General features: G+C 44.4%; 1 protein-coding gene across 1 annotated transcript in view; it reads left to right on the forward strand.

Moving 5' to 3' along the window:
• Positions 1 to 19,162, forward strand: part of DIAPH1 (diaphanous related formin 1) — a 239,636-nt gene that overhangs the window by 176,940 nt on the left and 43,534 nt on the right. Inside the window, exons 9-12 of the mRNA XM_068277775.1 lie at positions 801 to 909; positions 4,057 to 4,167; positions 6,992 to 7,110; positions 14,155 to 14,271. Of these exons, the coding sequence (XP_068133876.1) occupies positions 801 to 909; positions 4,057 to 4,167; positions 6,992 to 7,110; positions 14,155 to 14,271 (456 nt within the window). The remainder of the gene's footprint in view (positions 1 to 800; positions 910 to 4,056; positions 4,168 to 6,991; positions 7,111 to 14,154; positions 14,272 to 19,162) is intronic.

Genomic DNA, 19,162 nt, shown 5'->3' on the forward strand with positions numbered 1-19,162 from the left:
CCCGTGCGCTGCCTGGCCAATCAGTGCCAGGTAGCGCCGAGGGTTGGATCTGGAGTCCCAATGACGTCCCGACGTCGCTGACGTCATCCCGCCCCGTCGCCATGGCGACGGGGGAAGCCCTCCAGGAAATCCCGTTCTTTGAACGGGATTTCCTGATCGGAGATCGCCGAAGGCGATCGAAGCGGGCGGGGGGATGCCGCTGAGCAGCGGCTATCATGTAGCGAGCCCTGGGCTCGCTACATGATTTAAAAAAAAAAAAAAATTTTAAAAAAATGCTGCGCTGCCCCCTGGCGGTATTTTTCATACCGCCAAAGGGGTTAATCGTCGCCCTACGCCTTTTAGTTTTCTCTATTTTCGTGATTGAGATCGCGGCCGCGGCAATTTCAATCGCGAAAATAGCGAAAACTAAAAGGCGTAGGGTTCCGGTTTATATATCATTGGAAAGAGGAGAAAGAGCTTTAAAATGATATGCATCTTTCCATAGTTTTTGCACTGCTCGGAGTCCCTTTAAATAAGATCAGAAAAAGCTAAAAGGGTGATCCAGCAGTTATTTCCAATACTGACAAAAATGTAAAATAAAAATTCCTGGGATCTGACTTAAAAATTCTTGTTCATCAAGTAGGAAATGGGCAGTCTATACTTTTTGTTTAGAACCCTGTTACAGTTCTGTGCTTATGATTTTTTATATTGTTTTTTTTTTTTTTTCTTTTTTTTTTCTTTTACCTTTTTCTTTAATACCCTTTTTCTGTGACTTAGAAGGTTTTCCTATTTGTTGTTATGTTTGCTTTTGTTGCTTTTAGGCATGAACGTGTGCTGGAAGCACTCACTGAAAAAGCTGAAATGGCTGAAATGGAACGGTTTAAACCTCTCTTGGATGGGTTAAAAAGCGGAACTCCTGTAGCACTTAAGGTATTAATAACACTTTTTTTCTGTTTAAGAACATCATGCATTTGTTTAGACAAGGGAGAAGACGCATTTATATCATGCTTTTTTACTTGGTGGACTTAAAGGGAACCAGAGACGAAGCCTATGTAAAAAAAGAAAAAAGATGTTATACATACCTGGGGGCTTCCTCCAGCCCCATAAGCCTGGATCGCTCCCACGCCGCCACCCTCTGCTGCCTCTATCGCCGGTACCAGGTCCCGTCACTTCCGCCGGTCACGACCAGTTGTACGCATGCGCAGGGTCTCCCTCTGGCTTTGTACGCATGCGCCTGCGCAGTACGGAGGGAGCGCACTTCGCTTGCGTCGACTGGCCGAAAGTATGGGACCCGGTACCGGCAGACAGAGGCAGCGGAGAAAGGCAGTGTGGGAGCGATCCAGGCTTATGGGGCTGGAGGAAGCCCCAGGTATGTATAAATATATTTATTCGTCTCTGGTTCTCTTTAAAGTGCATGCCACAGGTGACCAGGATTAGTTAAGGAGCCTTGTCCAAAGACCCCTTACTGAGTTCTTTTTTTAAAGTGTACCTGAGATGAAAGCCATCTCATGTTCTTTACTTACCTGGGGCTGCCTTAAGCTCCCTTGAGGCCGCTCAGTCCCTCGCTGTCTCTCCAGGTAGCTCCTGTCCTCCGCAATAAGGCCCGAAAGCCTGGCCGTGTTTCGTTGTTCATGCGTAACCCAGCTAGGCACACTCCCCCTCTGCGCTCCCGTCCCTGGGAGGGTTCTGGGACTGCGCAGTAGGACTGTGCAAGCGGAGAACGCTCCCAGCTGCTGGAGTGTGACGGGGGAGCACGCTCGACCAAGCGTTCAGTGCTGTATTGCGGGGGATAGGAGCTACCCGGTGAGACAGCGAGGGACTAAGCAGCCTCAAGGGTCTTAAGGTACCCATACACATATCAATAAACCCCCACCCCGATGTGGTGCAGTAATCAATTCTTTACTGATCAGAATCGTATTGGAGAGGGAACAAAAAGATTTCAGCTGGTACTGTCTTGAGAATAGATTGAACTGCAGTGTTCAACGCAATGCAAAAGTATGGCTTATTAATCTATTGCCGTTCCTTGCTCTGCTTCCCCCGATTGACAGAAATTTTCCATCCTGTCCACATGTTGTGCGATAAATTGAAATGTGCAAAGTATCGAACAGGAAAATTGATGTGTGTATGACCTTCTTTAATCTGAAATGTGGCAGAAATAAAATGGGTACTGTGAATATGCTGCTTTATTAACCAGTACCTTATTTAAGCACACTCATGTATAAGTACGCACTTTAAATAAATGCTGTATTAGAATAATATAAAACAGGCCCATAGCATAGAGGTCACTTAGCCAAACTAACCAGAGCCTTGTTAATCATCTGCATAAAACAGCTGGTCTCTGATAGCCACATTAGTACCCTCCATTTAAGCTATTTTGTTTCCCGTAGATAAGTCCCACTTTGAGAGTGCCGAGAAGTCCGTAATATATCATAATTACCCTTGTTACTTACATGAAAAAGAAACACTTTAAAATAGGAAACACCCAGAGATCTAACAAAGGATACATTGATTAGTACAATTTCACTGCCACACTGCTCCGCCAGACTGAGTGATTATAGACTGAAATGAGCCCTCATTTATACAGGCTTGTAAAGGGCAGCTCTATAAATCTGATGTTTCAATGGAAATGCATAAAACTTAAACCCATAAAATAAAAAATAGCCCGCCAATCCACAAACTAATTAAAAAGGCTATCTTTCATTTGAGAGAGAGATATGCCATATAAATGTTCTTATTTTTTGACTTTCTAAACTTGTAACCACACTAGAGAAATCAAGAGCCCACTATAGTGTAGTATTTTTTGCCCAATATGGTAAAAATAAACAATATAAGATATACTCACAAAGGTAGGTTTCTGACAAGCAACCACTTTCGAGGTGTTAGGGGATGTTGACCCATCCCTCTCTCTGTAGGCAGGAAGCAGGGCCGAGGCGAGAGAGGCTCCAGCCTCAGGGCGCAGTGGGGGGGGGGGTGCACAACTCACTCAGCTATCAGTCCCCTATTGTGTTTGAAGCAAAGATAAATAAGAAAAGGGGATACATGGCAGTGACTGCAAGCCAGATAACTAGAGATTAAGGTGTTGGGGGCCCTGGGTGGCCTCTTCGTCTAATAGCAATCAGTGTGGGACAGCTGGGGTAGGAGGGATTGGGGGGGGGGGGGGGCGCACTTTGGTGTCTCAGCCTTGTGTGCTGGAGGACCTTGTCCTGGCTCTGGTTTCAGACCACTTTAAAGTGGGACAAAACTATGACATAACATTCAACAAAGATGTGTTTTCCTACTTTTTGTTACCCATACAGTTGCCGTATTTGCTTTCGTGCACAAATAATGCAGTCTGTTTACAAATGACACGGTCCCAAAGTACAGTTTATCTGCACTGAAAGCTGCCATTTTCATTTACTGCATAGCTGCTGTATTTATATATTAAAATCTATCCAGTGATCACTTCTCAGCTCTTTGCTTCTACAGCAGAGAGAGATAATTTTCAGCATAGCTATGAATGTATACGAATTGTAGCAGACAAAGCAATGTAAGCAAAAGATAATATTCTCACCTCTTTGGATGCTGCAGCGAGTTTTTCATTGAAGAAGAGCTGTGTTTAACTGTTTGAATGGGTTTGGTAGTAGATTGTATGTTATAGAGCAAAGAAGAAATGCTGAGTTGCATACCACTTTAATGCCAATGTGTGCAGATTAGAATTGGGCCAATCAGATGCCATTCCTGGCGGTTTGAATTGGCCCAAACCCAAGCTGCTCACAATCTGCATTACGTTTGCAAGCAAGCTAGAATAATCCTATTAACAATACCTTTTTTAACCTTAAAACAGTTTGTAAATATGTAACATGGGACTAGGGACATAATATTAGACCACCGCTATCATAGTTGAGGGGAGGCTAGGAAGGCCTGGCCTGCTCAAGCACAATGCAACCAATCACTATGTGGCTTCTGACCCTATCGCGTGACGTGACATGCTGACAGACCTCTTTTATTAAAAATAACAAAAAAACAAAGCTAATAAGTAAGAAAGAAAGGTGATAGAGATGAAATTAGTTATGACTGTTTGTATTTTGCGTTCCTCAGGTGAGCTGTATGCTGCTAATCAACGCCATCATCATCCAAGGAGACGAGCTGGATTTCCGTGTTCACATCCGCAGCGAGTTGATGCGTTCTGGCCTGAGCCAGTTGTTGAAGGTACGTGGATGTCTGTAAATTGGTCCCAGTCCATCCTGTTTAGAATTTATAACATTAGAGGCATATTTACATGTAGGTTAGCACATTACTGAGACGTACATGAGGACGGCATTGAAAGTAATGCTGATCAGGTCATAATATTTTGATGATGGACACCTGTAACCAGCAGGGGATGAAATTGGAATAATGGTTAAAGCTAATGGGAGTCTTTTTAAAAAAAACAAAACAGATACTTGCCTAAGGAGAGAGAAGGCTCTGGGTCCTAATGAGCCCTCCATCTCCTCTCCTGGTGCCCTCTGTGCGACGCTGGCTCCCCCGCCCACCGAGGGGGACTTCGGAAGTTTTCGGGAGCAGGTCCTCCCGAAGACAGGTGGATCCATACTGCACATGCTGAAGAGAGGGCGCTCGCACGTGTGCAGTATGGAGCGTCCCGTCTTCCCGAGAACTCTGCTCCCGAAGACTTCTGAAGCCTCCCTTTGGCAACGGAGACAGCAGTATTTGACTAATTTAGTCAAATACTGCTACAGGGGAGCCAGCACTGAACTGAGAAGAGAGGGAAGGCTCTATAGGACCCAGAGCCTTCCCTCTCCCTAGGTAAGTATCTGGCTTTTTTTTAAAAAAGGTCCCCATTAACTTTATGGTTAGCAGTTAGGGATTAGCAATTATACTTAGGCACTGATGTTAGGATAGTTCGTGTGAGGGAATAGGGTAGAGCAGGGATGTTGAACTCCAGCCTGCGAGGTCCGCACACATTTTTGGTACACCTTAAATTAATTGATTAGACTTAATCAGGGATGGTGTTGTTCATCAAGTAGAACACACTTCTCAATTTCTCAGTCCTAAACACTGGCATGAATATGGACTGGAGATCGACACCTGTAGAGGGATGTCAGTATTTGGTTCCATTAGATAGGGTTAGGAAGCAAATCACATTGGACAGGAAGGCCAGGTGTCAGGAAAGAGATAACTTTTAGGGCGGAGGTTAGGACAAGGTTAGGAGAAGAGGTGTGGCTGACATATGTCTTTCCTTTTAAACAATGCAGATTGCCAGGCTGACCTGCTGATCATCTGCCTCTAATACGTTTAGCCAAAGACCCTGATCAAGCATGTGACTAGCTTGGCTACATGCTTGCTTCAGGTGTGTGACTCAGACACTACTGAAGCCTAAGAGATTGGTAATATTGCCAGGTAACTAGTATTGTTTAAAAGGAAATAACTATGGCAGCCGCCAAATCCCTCTCACTACAGGTTCCCTTTATTTTTAGGCACTAGGCATGGGGTGCAGGGGTGGGGGTGGGGGGCTAGGGCTCGGTGTGGAGAAGGAGATTGCGTGAGACAGGGAGGTTAGGATTTGGTGTCAGGAATGCAATTTATATACAGCCTTTATACTGTTTTCCACATGTAACTGGCGGGCATGTTTAGAATGTAATGACTCTGAATTTATCAAGCTCAGGCAGCAGATAGGGACACCTCTTAGCATGGCACTGAAAGGCACGCACTGCCTCAGAGATGAAAAATGCAAGCTTTCAATAAAATCAATGTACCTCAGCAATTAATCTTCAGTGCTTTTGGTGAAAACCTGGCTTCCGATACCAAAGTTACACGGGTCTGTGCTAGTGCATACACCCTGGTGGTTGCAGGCTTTTTACATCATCATGTGTTGCGCATGTGCACAAGCAACATCCATCCGAGAACAATTATGCACATGCGCAAGCTACAGTCTTGTACCAGCTTGGCCTACAATAAGGTCAGTCCTGGTAGCAGGACATAGCTGTAGCTTCTGAAGGGAGGAGTGTGTCTATACCTCTGCTACTTGCATCTTTTTATTGTATTTATGTTCCCATTGTGACCCGGCTTGTTCCTGACTTAATTTTACTGCTGCCTGCCATAACCTTTTGGATTGTTAAACAAAGTCCCCAGACCTTTTCATGCAGTTTAAGGGAGAGTCAGTGCACAGGACCGTGAAAGGGGAGTGCAGTAGCCCAGTATTAGTCCACACTATATCCAAAAAAGAAGAAAAGCAGGCCTGCACATCTAATTCAAAAATTCAGTTTCATTTATTAATTAGAAAAAGTTAAAGGTACAGTTTCGCGCCACACACTATTGGCGTGAAACAGCTGTAGACCTTTCCCCCACTGATTTGTACTCTCTTCAGCAATGGTACTGTACCTTTAACTTTTTCTAATTAATAAATGAAACTGAATTTTGCATTGGATGTGCGCGCCTGCTTTTCTTCTTTTTTGGATAAAGTCCCCAGACCTGTCAATCCATGATGGTACCTCCTGTTCTCTCTGTCACTGATGGAGCAATCCCAGGGGTCACATCCTGGTAGCTATTAGGCAGAAGTGTATTCTGTCACCCACAAGGCATGGTGGCCCATAATCCCTTGCGGGGTGCACTGATGAAACCCCATAGTCACCTGGAGTCTGCATCTTGGGAGAGCCTAGGCCTACTGCCAGTGCAGGGGTCACATCCTAGTTGCTGTTAGGCGGCAGAGTATTCTGTCACCCACAAGGCGTGGTGGCCCATAATCCCTTATGAGGTGTGCTGGTGAACACCCATAGTCGCCTACAGTCTGCATCTTGGGAGAGCCTAGGCCTACTGCCAGTGCAGGGGTCAACAATATGCCTGAAGATTTATAGCAAGTGCATTGTGACATGTGTTGGCACTTTATGAATAAAAGATAACAACAATAGCATGAGGGAAGGAATTGACATTTCCAGAAACGCTCTTTCATGACAGAGACTCTTTAATGTACTTTTCTTTTAGAAGAGCGGGGATTGTGCAGACTTTGTATAGCCACTAATGACACCATTTTTTCAAGGATCTGCAAGAAATGGAGAATGATGAACTGAGGTTGCAGATTAACGTATTTATGGAGCACAGTGAATACGACGCTGATGACTTGCGGGGGCGGTTAGAAGACATTAAAGTGGAGCTGGAATATCCTTTACTGTGTGTATAAAAGCCCGCTGTGGTATGAGGAGCTGAAGGGAATTATTAGGCTGAATTGTGTTCTGTGATGGGTGGAATCATTAAAGAATCCCACAAAGTGTTAAAGCATTCTCCCTAAACTTATAACTGTTCTTGCAACTTCTTTTTCAAACCGGTTTTGTTTTTTCACTTATAACCTACTTTGAAGGATCACTTAAAGCATACCTGCCCTTTGTATGTGTATATATATATATATATATATATATATTTATATCTATCTCAGCCTTTTAGCCTATCATATTGTTACTGAGTGTGTTTATAGATAATGGCAGTTGGTGGTGGTGTGTTTTTTTGTTTTTTTTTGCCTGGCAGTAGTAAAGGTGATGACCTGCAGGCTCAAGATGGATCAAATCACATGATGAATATCAATCATATGTGGTTCTGTCTTCTATTTTTAACTTCTCATTTTGCAATGAATTCACTCCACCACTACCACTATGTTTTGGTAAAGTTTCTCTTTGAGAGGAGGGAATGGGAGGGTGAGAGGAGGGAACATCACAGGGAATGGGAGGGTGAGAGGAGGGAACCTCACAGGGAATGGGAGGGTGTGAGGAGGGAACCTCACAGGGAATGGGAGGGTGAGAGGAGGGAACATCACAGGGAATGGGAGGGTGAGAGGAGGGAACATCACAGGGAATGGGAGGGTGAGAGGAGGGAACATCACAGGGAATGGGAGGGTGAGAGGAGGGAACATCACAGGGAATGGGAGGGTGAGAGGAGGGAACATCACAGGGAATGGGAGGGTGAGAGGAGGGAACATCACAGGGAATGGGAGGGTGAGAGGAGGGAACATCACAGGGAATGGGAGGGTGAGAGGAGGGAACATCACAGGGAATGGGAGGGTGAGAGGAGGGAATATCATAACAAGCCTGTCTCTTGTCTGAAAATTTGACTTGAGCCATAAGTCAAATTTTCGAACGAGGGATTACGGAGACCAGGGGAACGAGGAGAGGAACAAACCACTTAGTGAGTTTTGTGGACCCAGCAAGGGACATACTTCTGTGCTTACCGTAGGTAGCTTTGCCTTGGGTCAGTGGTGCTTTAAAGAGAGGTTGAGGTGGGCTCATAAAATGAAAAAAAAGTAGGCTACCTGATCTGGGGTGCTGAGCTGCTCCTGTGGGTCGCACTGGCCCACTTTCACTTTTGTGACCTCTGGGTCTTTACTGAGAGTAGTAAAGGGTTGATCAGAGTTGCACCACAGCAGATAATGGCCTTTTAAAGAGAACTTGAAGTGAGAGGGATATGGAGGCAAAAAAATCATCCGTCTCCAACTTCAACTCAAACTCCTCAGTTTGAGACCACAGACTCTAACTCTGACTCCAGGTATCCAAAATGACTCCCGACTCCTTAGTCTAATACTTACCAGGGCTGTGGATTTGGTACAAAAATCATCCGACTCCTGACTCCGACCCTTCTGTTTATAACGCCACCGACTCCAACTCCAGGTACTCAAAATGACTCTGACTCCTCGACTCTGACTCCAACTCCACAGGGCGTTCTAAATAATGCTAATCACCTGGCTCTCCTGATGATCCTCTGTCTCTAATACTTGTATCCATAGACCCTGAGCAAGCCTGTAGATCAGATGTTTCTGACTGCAGTCTGACTGGATTTGCTTGTTTCAGGTGTGTGATTCAGACACTACTGCAGCCAGAGATCAGCAAACTGCCAAGGCAACTGGTATTGTTAAAAAGGAAATAAATATGGCAGCCACCATAACCCTCTCGCTTCAGATTCCCTTTAACTCTTTTTTGCTGACTCCATAAGTGTTGCTGGAAGAGGTAAACTGCTCTAAACCCACACAGGCCAGAAAGTTAAGATGACTTTTCGTGTTCAGAAAGTTACTCGTTCATCATTTAGAAGTGCAATGGCTTTCTTTTGTGGAACAGGTTTTTTTTTTACACTTGTGTTCTTATCCTTTAAACTTTCAGCAACAACGAGTTTTGTTGAGGCTAGCAGGTTGTCCCTCTGCCCTTTGGCAGAAATGCTTTGTCAGTTGCCCAGTATTACTGGCAGCAGTGTGGCTCCCTGACCTCACTTTGCTTTCTGACAAGCCCCTATGAAGCTTCAGCCTTCCTAACCACGTTGTCAATCTGTTCTAATGGTGTCTGAGGGAGGTTTCCTCTGGTGAGAACTGGATTAAAAAAAAAAAAAACTGCAAAGTTTACGTCACCTTTAGTAAATGTTTCCAATAATGATACAATTTTAACACTTTCGTGTAATATGAAGGATAACCTAAAGTATCCATTCAAAGTATGTTCTCTGTTAATGGACAACTGAAGTGAGAAGAATATGGAGGCTGCCATATTTATTTCCTCTTTAACACCAATACCAGATGCCTGGCAGCCCTGCTGGTCAATTTGGCTGAAGTAGTGTCTGAATAACAGCAGAAACAAGCATGCAGCTAATGTAGTCAGATCTGACAATAATGTCAAACACCTGATCTGCTGCATGCGTGTTCAGGGTCTATGGCTAAAGGTACTGAGGTAGCCATACATCTAGCGATGTTGGGCAGATTCAACGAAGAGACCAATCTCTTGCAGGCCAATTCCTGTTCAGTTTCAACACAAGATCTCTTGTGAATTGGCCGAGCTCGCCACGTCCGCCACCTCACCGACCTGATGCTGTCCTCCTAATGTATATTTTGCCCCTAGTGCACTATATATTACCTTTTAGCTCCATGCACATGCCTCACGTGGTTGAAGGCCTACATGCAGGTGCGTGTGATGTCACACATGCACCCCTGTTACTCCGACCACCACGTGGGGGAACAGTGTTGGGGTTTCGTCGTGTTTATTGCTCGTCCCGATATCGCTTACCGTTACCTCCACGCACCCGATCGAGCAATTAGGCCCTACTTCTTGCAACATGTCCGACCAAAATAATGTGTCCAATGTCGGTCCCAAATTGGTCACATAGACGATCGGGCATGCACTTGGCGGCTCCAATTTTCTTTCGATTAAAAAATTAAATCGGCTGGTCAATCGGCCACCAAATCGCCTGATGTATGGCCACCTTTAGAGGCAGAGGATCAGCAGCACAGCCAGGCAACTGGTATTGTATATAAGGAAACAAATATGGCAGCTTCCATCTCCTCACTTCAATTGTCCTTTAAAGCACACCTGAAGTGAGAGGATATGCTTCTTTCAAGTGTGCGATTCAGACACTACTGATGCCAGAAAGCTCAGCAGTATGCCGGGCAACTGGTAAGTAAATATGGCAGCCTCCATATGCCTCTCACGTCTGTTGTCCTTTAACCCTTCTACTACATAGACTTTGGTAAGATTGCACAGTCAGGATTGTATCAATGATTGGCACCTTCCAAACAGATTTCCTGTGCCCTTTAGAGATTAAAAACATGAATTATAAAACCTACCGCCCACAGAATAGAGGACAGTCAAAGGAACAAAAATCCTGTAACTAACATTTGTTGTTCTGTAATGTGCACCGGCAGCCACATGGTGGCAGCAGGTAACTGTGTACTTGCTATTTATACTAGCAAGGCTTGAAACTAAACCATTAGTTCTGTTTCTCTGCCTCTACTGTATAGCATTATAGATATACCTCATCCATTTGTCCTCCACTTTCTGGGCTTTTTGCTGTGCAGTACATATTTTTAATTAAGATGAAGTAAATGTTTAATGTACATATTCTTGGCGAGAAAATTAATAGATGCATACAACAAAATTATATATCCAAATAGGCCTCATACAGGCCCGAAGTTACATCACAGGAGCCTATAGGCACAGATGTCCTGGCACTCTATACTTCAACCTCCGTGAACTTAAAAATCCCTACCGAACTACACTGCAAGTGTGCTGGCTGGCCCAGCTGTCACTGCTTTCTTACTTCCCTTGCCCGTCATAGGTAGCTACAGATGCACCTGAATACTGAGGGTACCTTTGGCTACCTAATACTTAGTAGCTAGTGGTGCCCCCGACTGAAGGAAGATCTCGTCAGTGGAATGCCAAGACCTGGGTGAGTAACCTCTCATTTACACTTCCATCAGGACTCTGCAGTAAAGCAGGGAGGGAGGGACTCAAGGAGGGGAATGAGCCGCCTTTTCCTCATCAGGCGCCTGTAGGCACGTGCCTACAGTGCCTTATGGAAAAATCAGGCCCTGGCTTCATTGCAATAACACGGTGGTTCTGATAGCAGGTATAAACCAACCATCTATAAAATAACCTGTACTTGATGTAAGCAGCGAAATATGCTTAGCTTAAACTGCAGTTAGATTTGTTTGTTCCCAGGACACTTAGCTTTAGTATAAGATCGAGTTAACCTGACAATATACTGTAGAATTGTCAGACATGTTTAAACTGTCGTCTTTTAGGTATTTCACAGGGCTAAAGTTGGCTGTACGTGCATACATTTTTACCAACCAATTCGATCACGCCGATCGAATCTGGCGGTTATCTATGACTCCACAAGCTACATTGATTGCAATTTTGATCCATTTGCTGGAAAAAATCAATCAAAGTTATGACTTGATGATCAATTTTAATCGATCGGAGGCGGCGGTAGAATGACGGTCCATAGCGTTGCACTGTAATGTAAAGTTTCGCATTGGCAAGGGGCTATCTTTCTGACAGATACAATCAGCATCGAATCTTTAAGGTGTCCACTAATGGTATGATTTTCATCAAAGAATCACCCAAGCGATCAGATGTCCCAAATCAACTGTGAATGACAATTTAGTTGATCGGAAAAAAAGTTTTCTATAATCGGTTATGATGGATAGGAAGAACAGATTGGATCGAACTGACAATCGTGCCATAGTGGCCATCTTTGTACAATGCAAAATTTTGTAAGGATACGTCATCTATATAAAAGGACCACTATCGTGAAATGCAGTAAAAGTTAAAACCCTAAAAATTATTGTTACAAATTACTGATATATAAGAGAAAGTAAGTAGCAGGAAGAGTAAGGGTTAATAGTTTCATCATAAATCACTCCTACAGTGTAGATTAAAGAGGAACTCCAGCCTAAACAAACATACTATCATTAAGATACATTAGTTATGTTAATTAAAGAGAATCTGTATTGTTAAAATCGCACTAAAGTAAACATACCAGTGCGTTAAGGGACATCTCCTATTACCCTCTGTCACAATTTCGAGGCTCCCCGCCGCATTAAAAGTGGTTAAAAACAGTTTTAAAAAGTTTGTTTATAAACAAACAAAATGGCCACCAAAACAGGAAGTAGGTTGATGTACAGTATGTCCACACATAGAAAATACATCCATACACAAGCAGGCTGTATACAGCATTCCTTTTGAATCTCAAGAGATCATTTGTGTGTTTCTTTCCCCCCTGAGGGGGGAGTGCATAGCAGAACCACAACACTGAAGAACTTGGCACCCTTCCAGACACAGGCTGACAAGTCTGACAAGGGAAAGATACATTGATTTATTACAGAGACTGTGATAGTACAAAGTGCTGCAGTAAGCCAGAACACATTAGAATAGCTTTTGGAACTTGTAGGATGATAAAAAACAGGATGCAATTTTTGTTACGGAGTCTCTTTAAAATAGATAGGTAATATAATCTCTTACCCACCCTGTTTTAAAAGAGCAGGCAAATGTTTGATTTCATGAGGGCAGCCATCTTTTTGGTTGAAAGGAGGTGACAGGGAGCATGAGACACAGTTCCAACTGTCCTGTGTCCTGATCACCCTTCCCAGTTGCTAGGCAATGAGAACATCATCATCAGAAATCCCATCATGCTTTGCACAGCATCAGGGGAAAAAAGCCCGGGCAGTTTTCTTTGATGGGGCGGAGCTTAGCTAAAAATGCAGCTAAAAATGAGACTTTGGTAAGAAAAACAAAGTTCTGATGCTGTGAAACTGTTAAAGAAACACCAAGCCTTTTCAGTGCTGCTGAGTAGATTTTAGTCCGGAGGTTCACTTTAATATGACATTCTGCATGAGATGCTGTTACCAACAGACTTCTGGGATGCTTTAGTGCCTGCGGTGGAGAGCAATTAATCATCCTTTTGATGCAAGAAAATATTCCCCTCTCCTTGAGCTGGTAGTCATTGGACCATCCCAACGACATATACAGCTGCCATTAGCACAGTAGTAACTGTCATCTGCTTTTGTGAAGAGATGCAGAAACATCATAGCAGCTGAAGGACCTCTTTCCAGTTTCAGATAGGCAGAGCAGAGGACAACCCTCTGCTCTGACTGTCTGAAACTACCAACCCTTAAAGGGGATATGGATGTTTCCTTTTAAACAATACCAGTTGCTTGTCAGTCCTGCTGATCTTTGTCTGCAGTAGTGTATGAATCACACACCTTAAACAAGCATAGAGCTAATCCAGTCTGACTTCAGTCAGAGCATCTGATTTGCATGCTTGATGAAGGGCTGTGGCTAATAGTATTATGCTGGGAATACACGGTTCGTTTTGAACCGTGTAATCGAGCCTCTGATGGTTCGATTGATCATTTCCGACCTGTCCTACACCCCGTCGGATCGATTCCCCGCTCGATACCATGGGCAGGACAATAGTAAAAAACGAAAAAGAAGATAAGAAGCCACCCGTGGGGACGAGCGGGGACGCGCCGGAATCTATCGAGCGGCTCGATACACTGTTCAAAATGAACCGTGTATTCCCAGCATCAGAGACACAGGGTCAGCAGGAGAGTCAGACAACTGGTATTATTTTAAAAGGAAAAAGCCATATCCTTCTCAGTTCAGGTTCCCTTTAAAGGATTCTACTACTTTTTTTTTTTTTTATACATTTCACAATAGGTGATAGTGGTGCTGTAATGTTGTTTTTTACTTCAAAATCCCTCGAACAGGCCCATAGGATTGTATGGGCAGTGAGCTGACATTCACAAGTATTCTGCAATGCAACTGAGCACTGTGAACTAGCCCTAAGGTCAGGGCATGTCGCAAAGCTCCATACATCTCACTTATGGAGTTGTCTGTAGTCAATTTTAAGTGAATAGAATTTATCTGGTCTTTATTTCCACCTTAACACTGATTCTACTGATGTACAAGAAGTTTTCCAGCTACTGCAGAACACAGTGAAGGACTCCAGCGCAGAACAGCTATTCCTCTCCATCCTGCAGCATCTCCTTCTCATCCGTAACGACTATGATGCAAGGTAGGCAGGAGGCAATCGCTGTAATACAAGAGATCTGCTCACAAAACTACAGGTGGACGTTTCTCTGCCAGCAGGATGCACTCAAACAGGAAATTGAATGAAACCACCAAGCTTTTGTGATTTTTGTCAGATACTCGTGGCATGATTTACCATCTCTGGGCTGGAGGTCGGAAGTTACTTTAGAAAGCCGATTTTATATTTGTTAAAGGACAACCGAGGTGACATGTGACCTAATTTGATAGACATGTGTATGTATAGTGACAAGCACACAAATGACTGCTGTGTTCCTTTTTTTCTTTCTCTGCCTCAAAATGTTAAACATCAAGTATGAAAATGACAGTTTCTGTCCGGGTCGGACTATAGCAATATCCCTTACTGATAAGAAATTACAGCCATAAAACACTTTCCTGTCAGTAAATGGCCTCTGAGAGCAGAAAAGAGATAAAAAGGGTCAATCGTTCATAGATTTGAGCTCTGGCATACTACAATGCATGCAGTAAAAATGTAAAAACTTGATATAAATATAAAATAAAAGTGCAGGATATATTAAAAAAAAAATTAATGAGGACGAGGATAGAGACAATTGTTTATCTTATCAGTTCATTTTTACCTCGGATGTCATTTAAAGCACCCAAGTTCAGGTCTAGTTTTTTTTTTTTTTTTTAAATAATATCCATTTATATTTACTGCATTATTTTAGGTTAGTTTTGTATTGCTAAAAATGAAACTGCTGTAATGATACTTTTGCCTGTTCACCTCCTTTCATCTGCAACAAATTGCTGTATTCAGCAACAGGGAAAGATTGCGAGAGCTATGAAAGGCCTCATAGTGTGACTGGCGCTGTTACTACCGTCGCTGGAATTTCCTTCTCTCTTTCTCTAAGAGGCTGGCTCTCACACATGCCAAATATATGTCACCCATAAAGGGAACCTGAGACGGGGGTATATAAAAATATTATACATACCTCCATCAGGCTGATTGCTCCCTCACCGTCCTCCTGCGCCGCCTGTATTTTCCGCAATTTGGCCCGTAAAGTCTTCGGTCTAGGGTGTACTGCGCATGCCCGACCACACCCCCATTAAGCTCCTGTTGCTGAGAGTATCCTGTGCCTGCATAGTACTACTGTGCAGGCGCAGAACGATTCCTATAGGGTGGAGTGCGCTGCTGGACTTTGCATGCTCCGACTGAAGGACTTTATGGGCCGAATTGCAGAGGACCCAGGTGATGGAGGAAGACGCTGAGGGAGTGATCGGCCTGGAGGGGGCTAGAGGAAGCCCCACCCGTGTGTGTGTGTGTGTGTGTGTGTGTGTGTATGTGTATGTGTATGTATATATATATATATATATATATATATATATATATATATATATATATATATATATATATATATATATATATATATATATATATATATATATATATATATATATATTTTTTTTTTTTTTTTTTTACCTTTTTTTTTTTTTTTTACCCATCTCATGTACACTTGAACAGAAAAGCCTAATGGTGGCCACTAATGAATCTTTGTCATCCAATGTTACCATTTTTATGTAATACTAGTTGGCCTACGCCCGTTTAAAAACGGGTTCTAGGTCTCTTCACGCTGCCAGTCAGTGTGCGCTCACCCGCCCGGCTCCCTGTCCCGTCGTCCTGTCCCAATGGTTGTCTGTACCGCGCACATGCGCAGTACGAACAACCCACGGACACACAGACAGGGACAGGAAGGATGACGCAGGGACAATTAGGTTTTATTGTATAGGATAAGGGACCTGCCTAAATTAGCCATTTAGTATATTCATTTAATTTACCCTTCTACTACATAGATTTAGTAAAATTGGATGAAAAAGATTGTATCATCCACTGCAAAAGAATGTATATATGAGTGTATATAGCTGCTTTCTTTGCATTGAGCCTCAGGTTTTTCCCCACAGAGACAGACTGTAGGTTCAGATTGTGCTGTGGCACACGAGACTGACACATGTCTATTTCACTCTTTAGCAGCAGTAAATCAGGTCTGTCTGTGATTCCATCTGCCTCAAGCAGTAATGTGATGGCGCAGACAGATTTATTAGAATCTTCCTTCACATGTGTCCTGCAAGGTCCTCCCATCTAGGCAAAGACAGCGATTCTGTGTCTAAAGAGGTCATTTATAGGAAGTGATAGATGGCAGTGATTTGACTCACTGTATTTGTCAGGGCGTGCTGTGTGTTGTGGCCTGCTATTCCTCTAAGTTGCCAGCAGATGGCATTCTTACTCCACGAGGAGTCTGTTGGCTTTTTTTTTTTTACATTTCTTAATCTTCTTTATTTTATTTATTCATGTGCAACAGTACCCTGAGCTGGTTATTTACAGAATAGCCTGACTGTCAAAGGCCCATTACTTTTCAGATAATACTTAAGCTCAGACGAATCCGCTATCCAAAGTGGGTCTTGCTTGATTGCTAATGGTCGGACGTTAATTGCATTAACTGTGGTCCCTTTTCTGAGCTGCAGCTTGAGAAGACATAATCAGAATCAGATTATTTATAAACTGGATAGAGATGTGCTGTTCTCTGTGGTCCTATCCCTTTATCATGAAAGTTTACTCACAAAGGGATTTTACATGTTGTGCACCAGCAGCCATGCTAGTAATACAGAGAGCTTATCCCTGCAGATTCCTGACAAAAGGTGTTACAGTAAATCCCCAGAGCCTGCCAGAGCTCTGTGTACCTGCACAACCCCACTTGTGGATGCTCCACTTGCTAATCCAGCCATGTGTTCTGGAAACCAGACAAAAACATCCAGGGCTGGATTTCTGGAAAGGCAACAAAGGCCCGGGCCTTGGGCGGCAACGGCCCTAGGGGGCACCTGAACATTAAGAGTTGCTGCATATGAAAGAGGAGGCTAAAAATGGGGAGCAACCCATGAAAAGGGGATGCTGTTAATGAGAGGGGCTACAGTACATTTATGCTACACAAGGAATAGGGGGATACACATGAAATGGGAGAGGCTGCATACCGTACATGGATGATGCACCTGGAAGAGGGGGCTGCACATGGAGTGGGAGGGGCTGCATACCGTACATGGATGATGCACATGGAAGAGGGGGCTGTACATGGATTGGGAGGGGGGCTGCTGCACATGGATGAAACGCATGGAAGAGGGGGCTGTACATGGAATGGGAGGGGCGCTGCTGCACATGGATGAAACGCATGGAAGAGGGGGCTGCACATGGAATAGGAGGGGCACTGCTGCACATGGATGACACACATGGAAGAGGAGGCTGCACATGGAATGGGGCTGCTGTATGTGGATGATGCACATGGAAGAGGGGGCTGCACATGGAATAGGAGGGGCACTGCTGCACATGGATGATACACATGGAAGAGTGGGCTGCACATGGAATGGGGCTGCTGTATGTGGATGATGCACATGGAAAAGGGGGCTGCACATGGAATGGGGCTGCTGTATGTGGATGATGCACATGGAAGAGGGGGCTGCACATGGAATAGGAGGGGCACTGCTGCACATGGATGATACACATGGAAGAGGGGGCTGCACATGGAATAGGAGGGGCACTGCTGCACATGGATGAAACACATGGAAGAGGGGGCTGTACATGGAATGGGAGGGGGGCTGCTGCACTTGGATGATACACATGGAAGAGGGGGCTGTACATGGAATGGGAGGGGCGCTGCTGCACATGGATGATACACATGGAAGAGGGGGCTGCACATGGAATGGGAGGGGGGCTGCTGCATGTGGATGATACACATGGAAGAGGGGGCTGTACATGGATGATGCACATGGAAGAGGGGGCTGCACATGGAATGGGAGGGGCACTGCTGCACATGGATGGTACACATGGAAGAGGGGGCTGTACATGGAATGGGAGGGGCACTGCTGCACATGGATGATACACATGGAAGAGGGGGCTGTACATGGAATGGGGGGGCACTGCTGCACATGGATGATACACATGGAAGAGGGGGCTGTCCATGGAATGGGAGGGGCACTGCTGCACATGGATGATGCACATGGAATGGGGCTGCTGTATGTGGATGGTGCATATGGAGGAGGGGGCTGCACATGGAATAGGAGGGGCACTGCTGCACATGGATGATACACATGGAATAGGGGGCTGCACATGGAATGGGGCTGCTGCACGTGGATGATGCACATGGAAGAGGGGGCTGCACATGGAATAGGAGGAGCACTGCTTCACATAGATGATACACATGGAAGAGGGGGCTGTACATGGAATAGGAGGGGCACTGCTGCACATGGATGAAACGCATGGAAGAGGGGGCTGTACATGGAATGGGAGGGGGGCTGCTGCACATGAATCCTACACATGGAAGAGGGGGCTGCATGTGGAATGGGAGGGGCGCTACAGTACATGGATGAAACGCATGGAAGAGGGGGCTGCACATGGAATGGGAGGGGCACTGCTACACAAGAAAGTGGAGTCACAACATTCTTGGCCTAGATGCACAAAATGTATGAGTCCGGCCTTGGAAACATCCACAGGAAATGTCTGTATATCAACCTCTAGCATCTACCTGCAGTAACCTGGATACTAATGTGCTTTCAAAAGAGTCGTTATATACAATGTGAATGCTTCAGTTTGGTTTATGTTGTCTGTGCAATGACTCTATATACAGTATCTCACAAAAGTGAGTACACCTCTCACATTCTCCAAAAGGTTTTTCTATCTTTTCATGCGACAACGCTGAAGATTGAGGCTGTGATGCAATGTAAAGTAGTCAGCATACAGCTTGTATAATAGTGTAAACTTGCTATCCCATCAAACTAACTCAACACACAGCCATTAATGTCTAAACCACTGGCAACAAAAGTGAGTACACCCCTAAGTGAAGAATGTCAAAATAGTGCCCAAAGTGTCGATATTT

This window comes from Hyperolius riggenbachi, chromosome 3 (assembly GCF_040937935.1).
Source record: "Hyperolius riggenbachi isolate aHypRig1 chromosome 3, aHypRig1.pri, whole genome shotgun sequence".
Taxonomy (NCBI): domain Eukaryota; kingdom Metazoa; phylum Chordata; class Amphibia; order Anura; family Hyperoliidae; genus Hyperolius; species Hyperolius riggenbachi.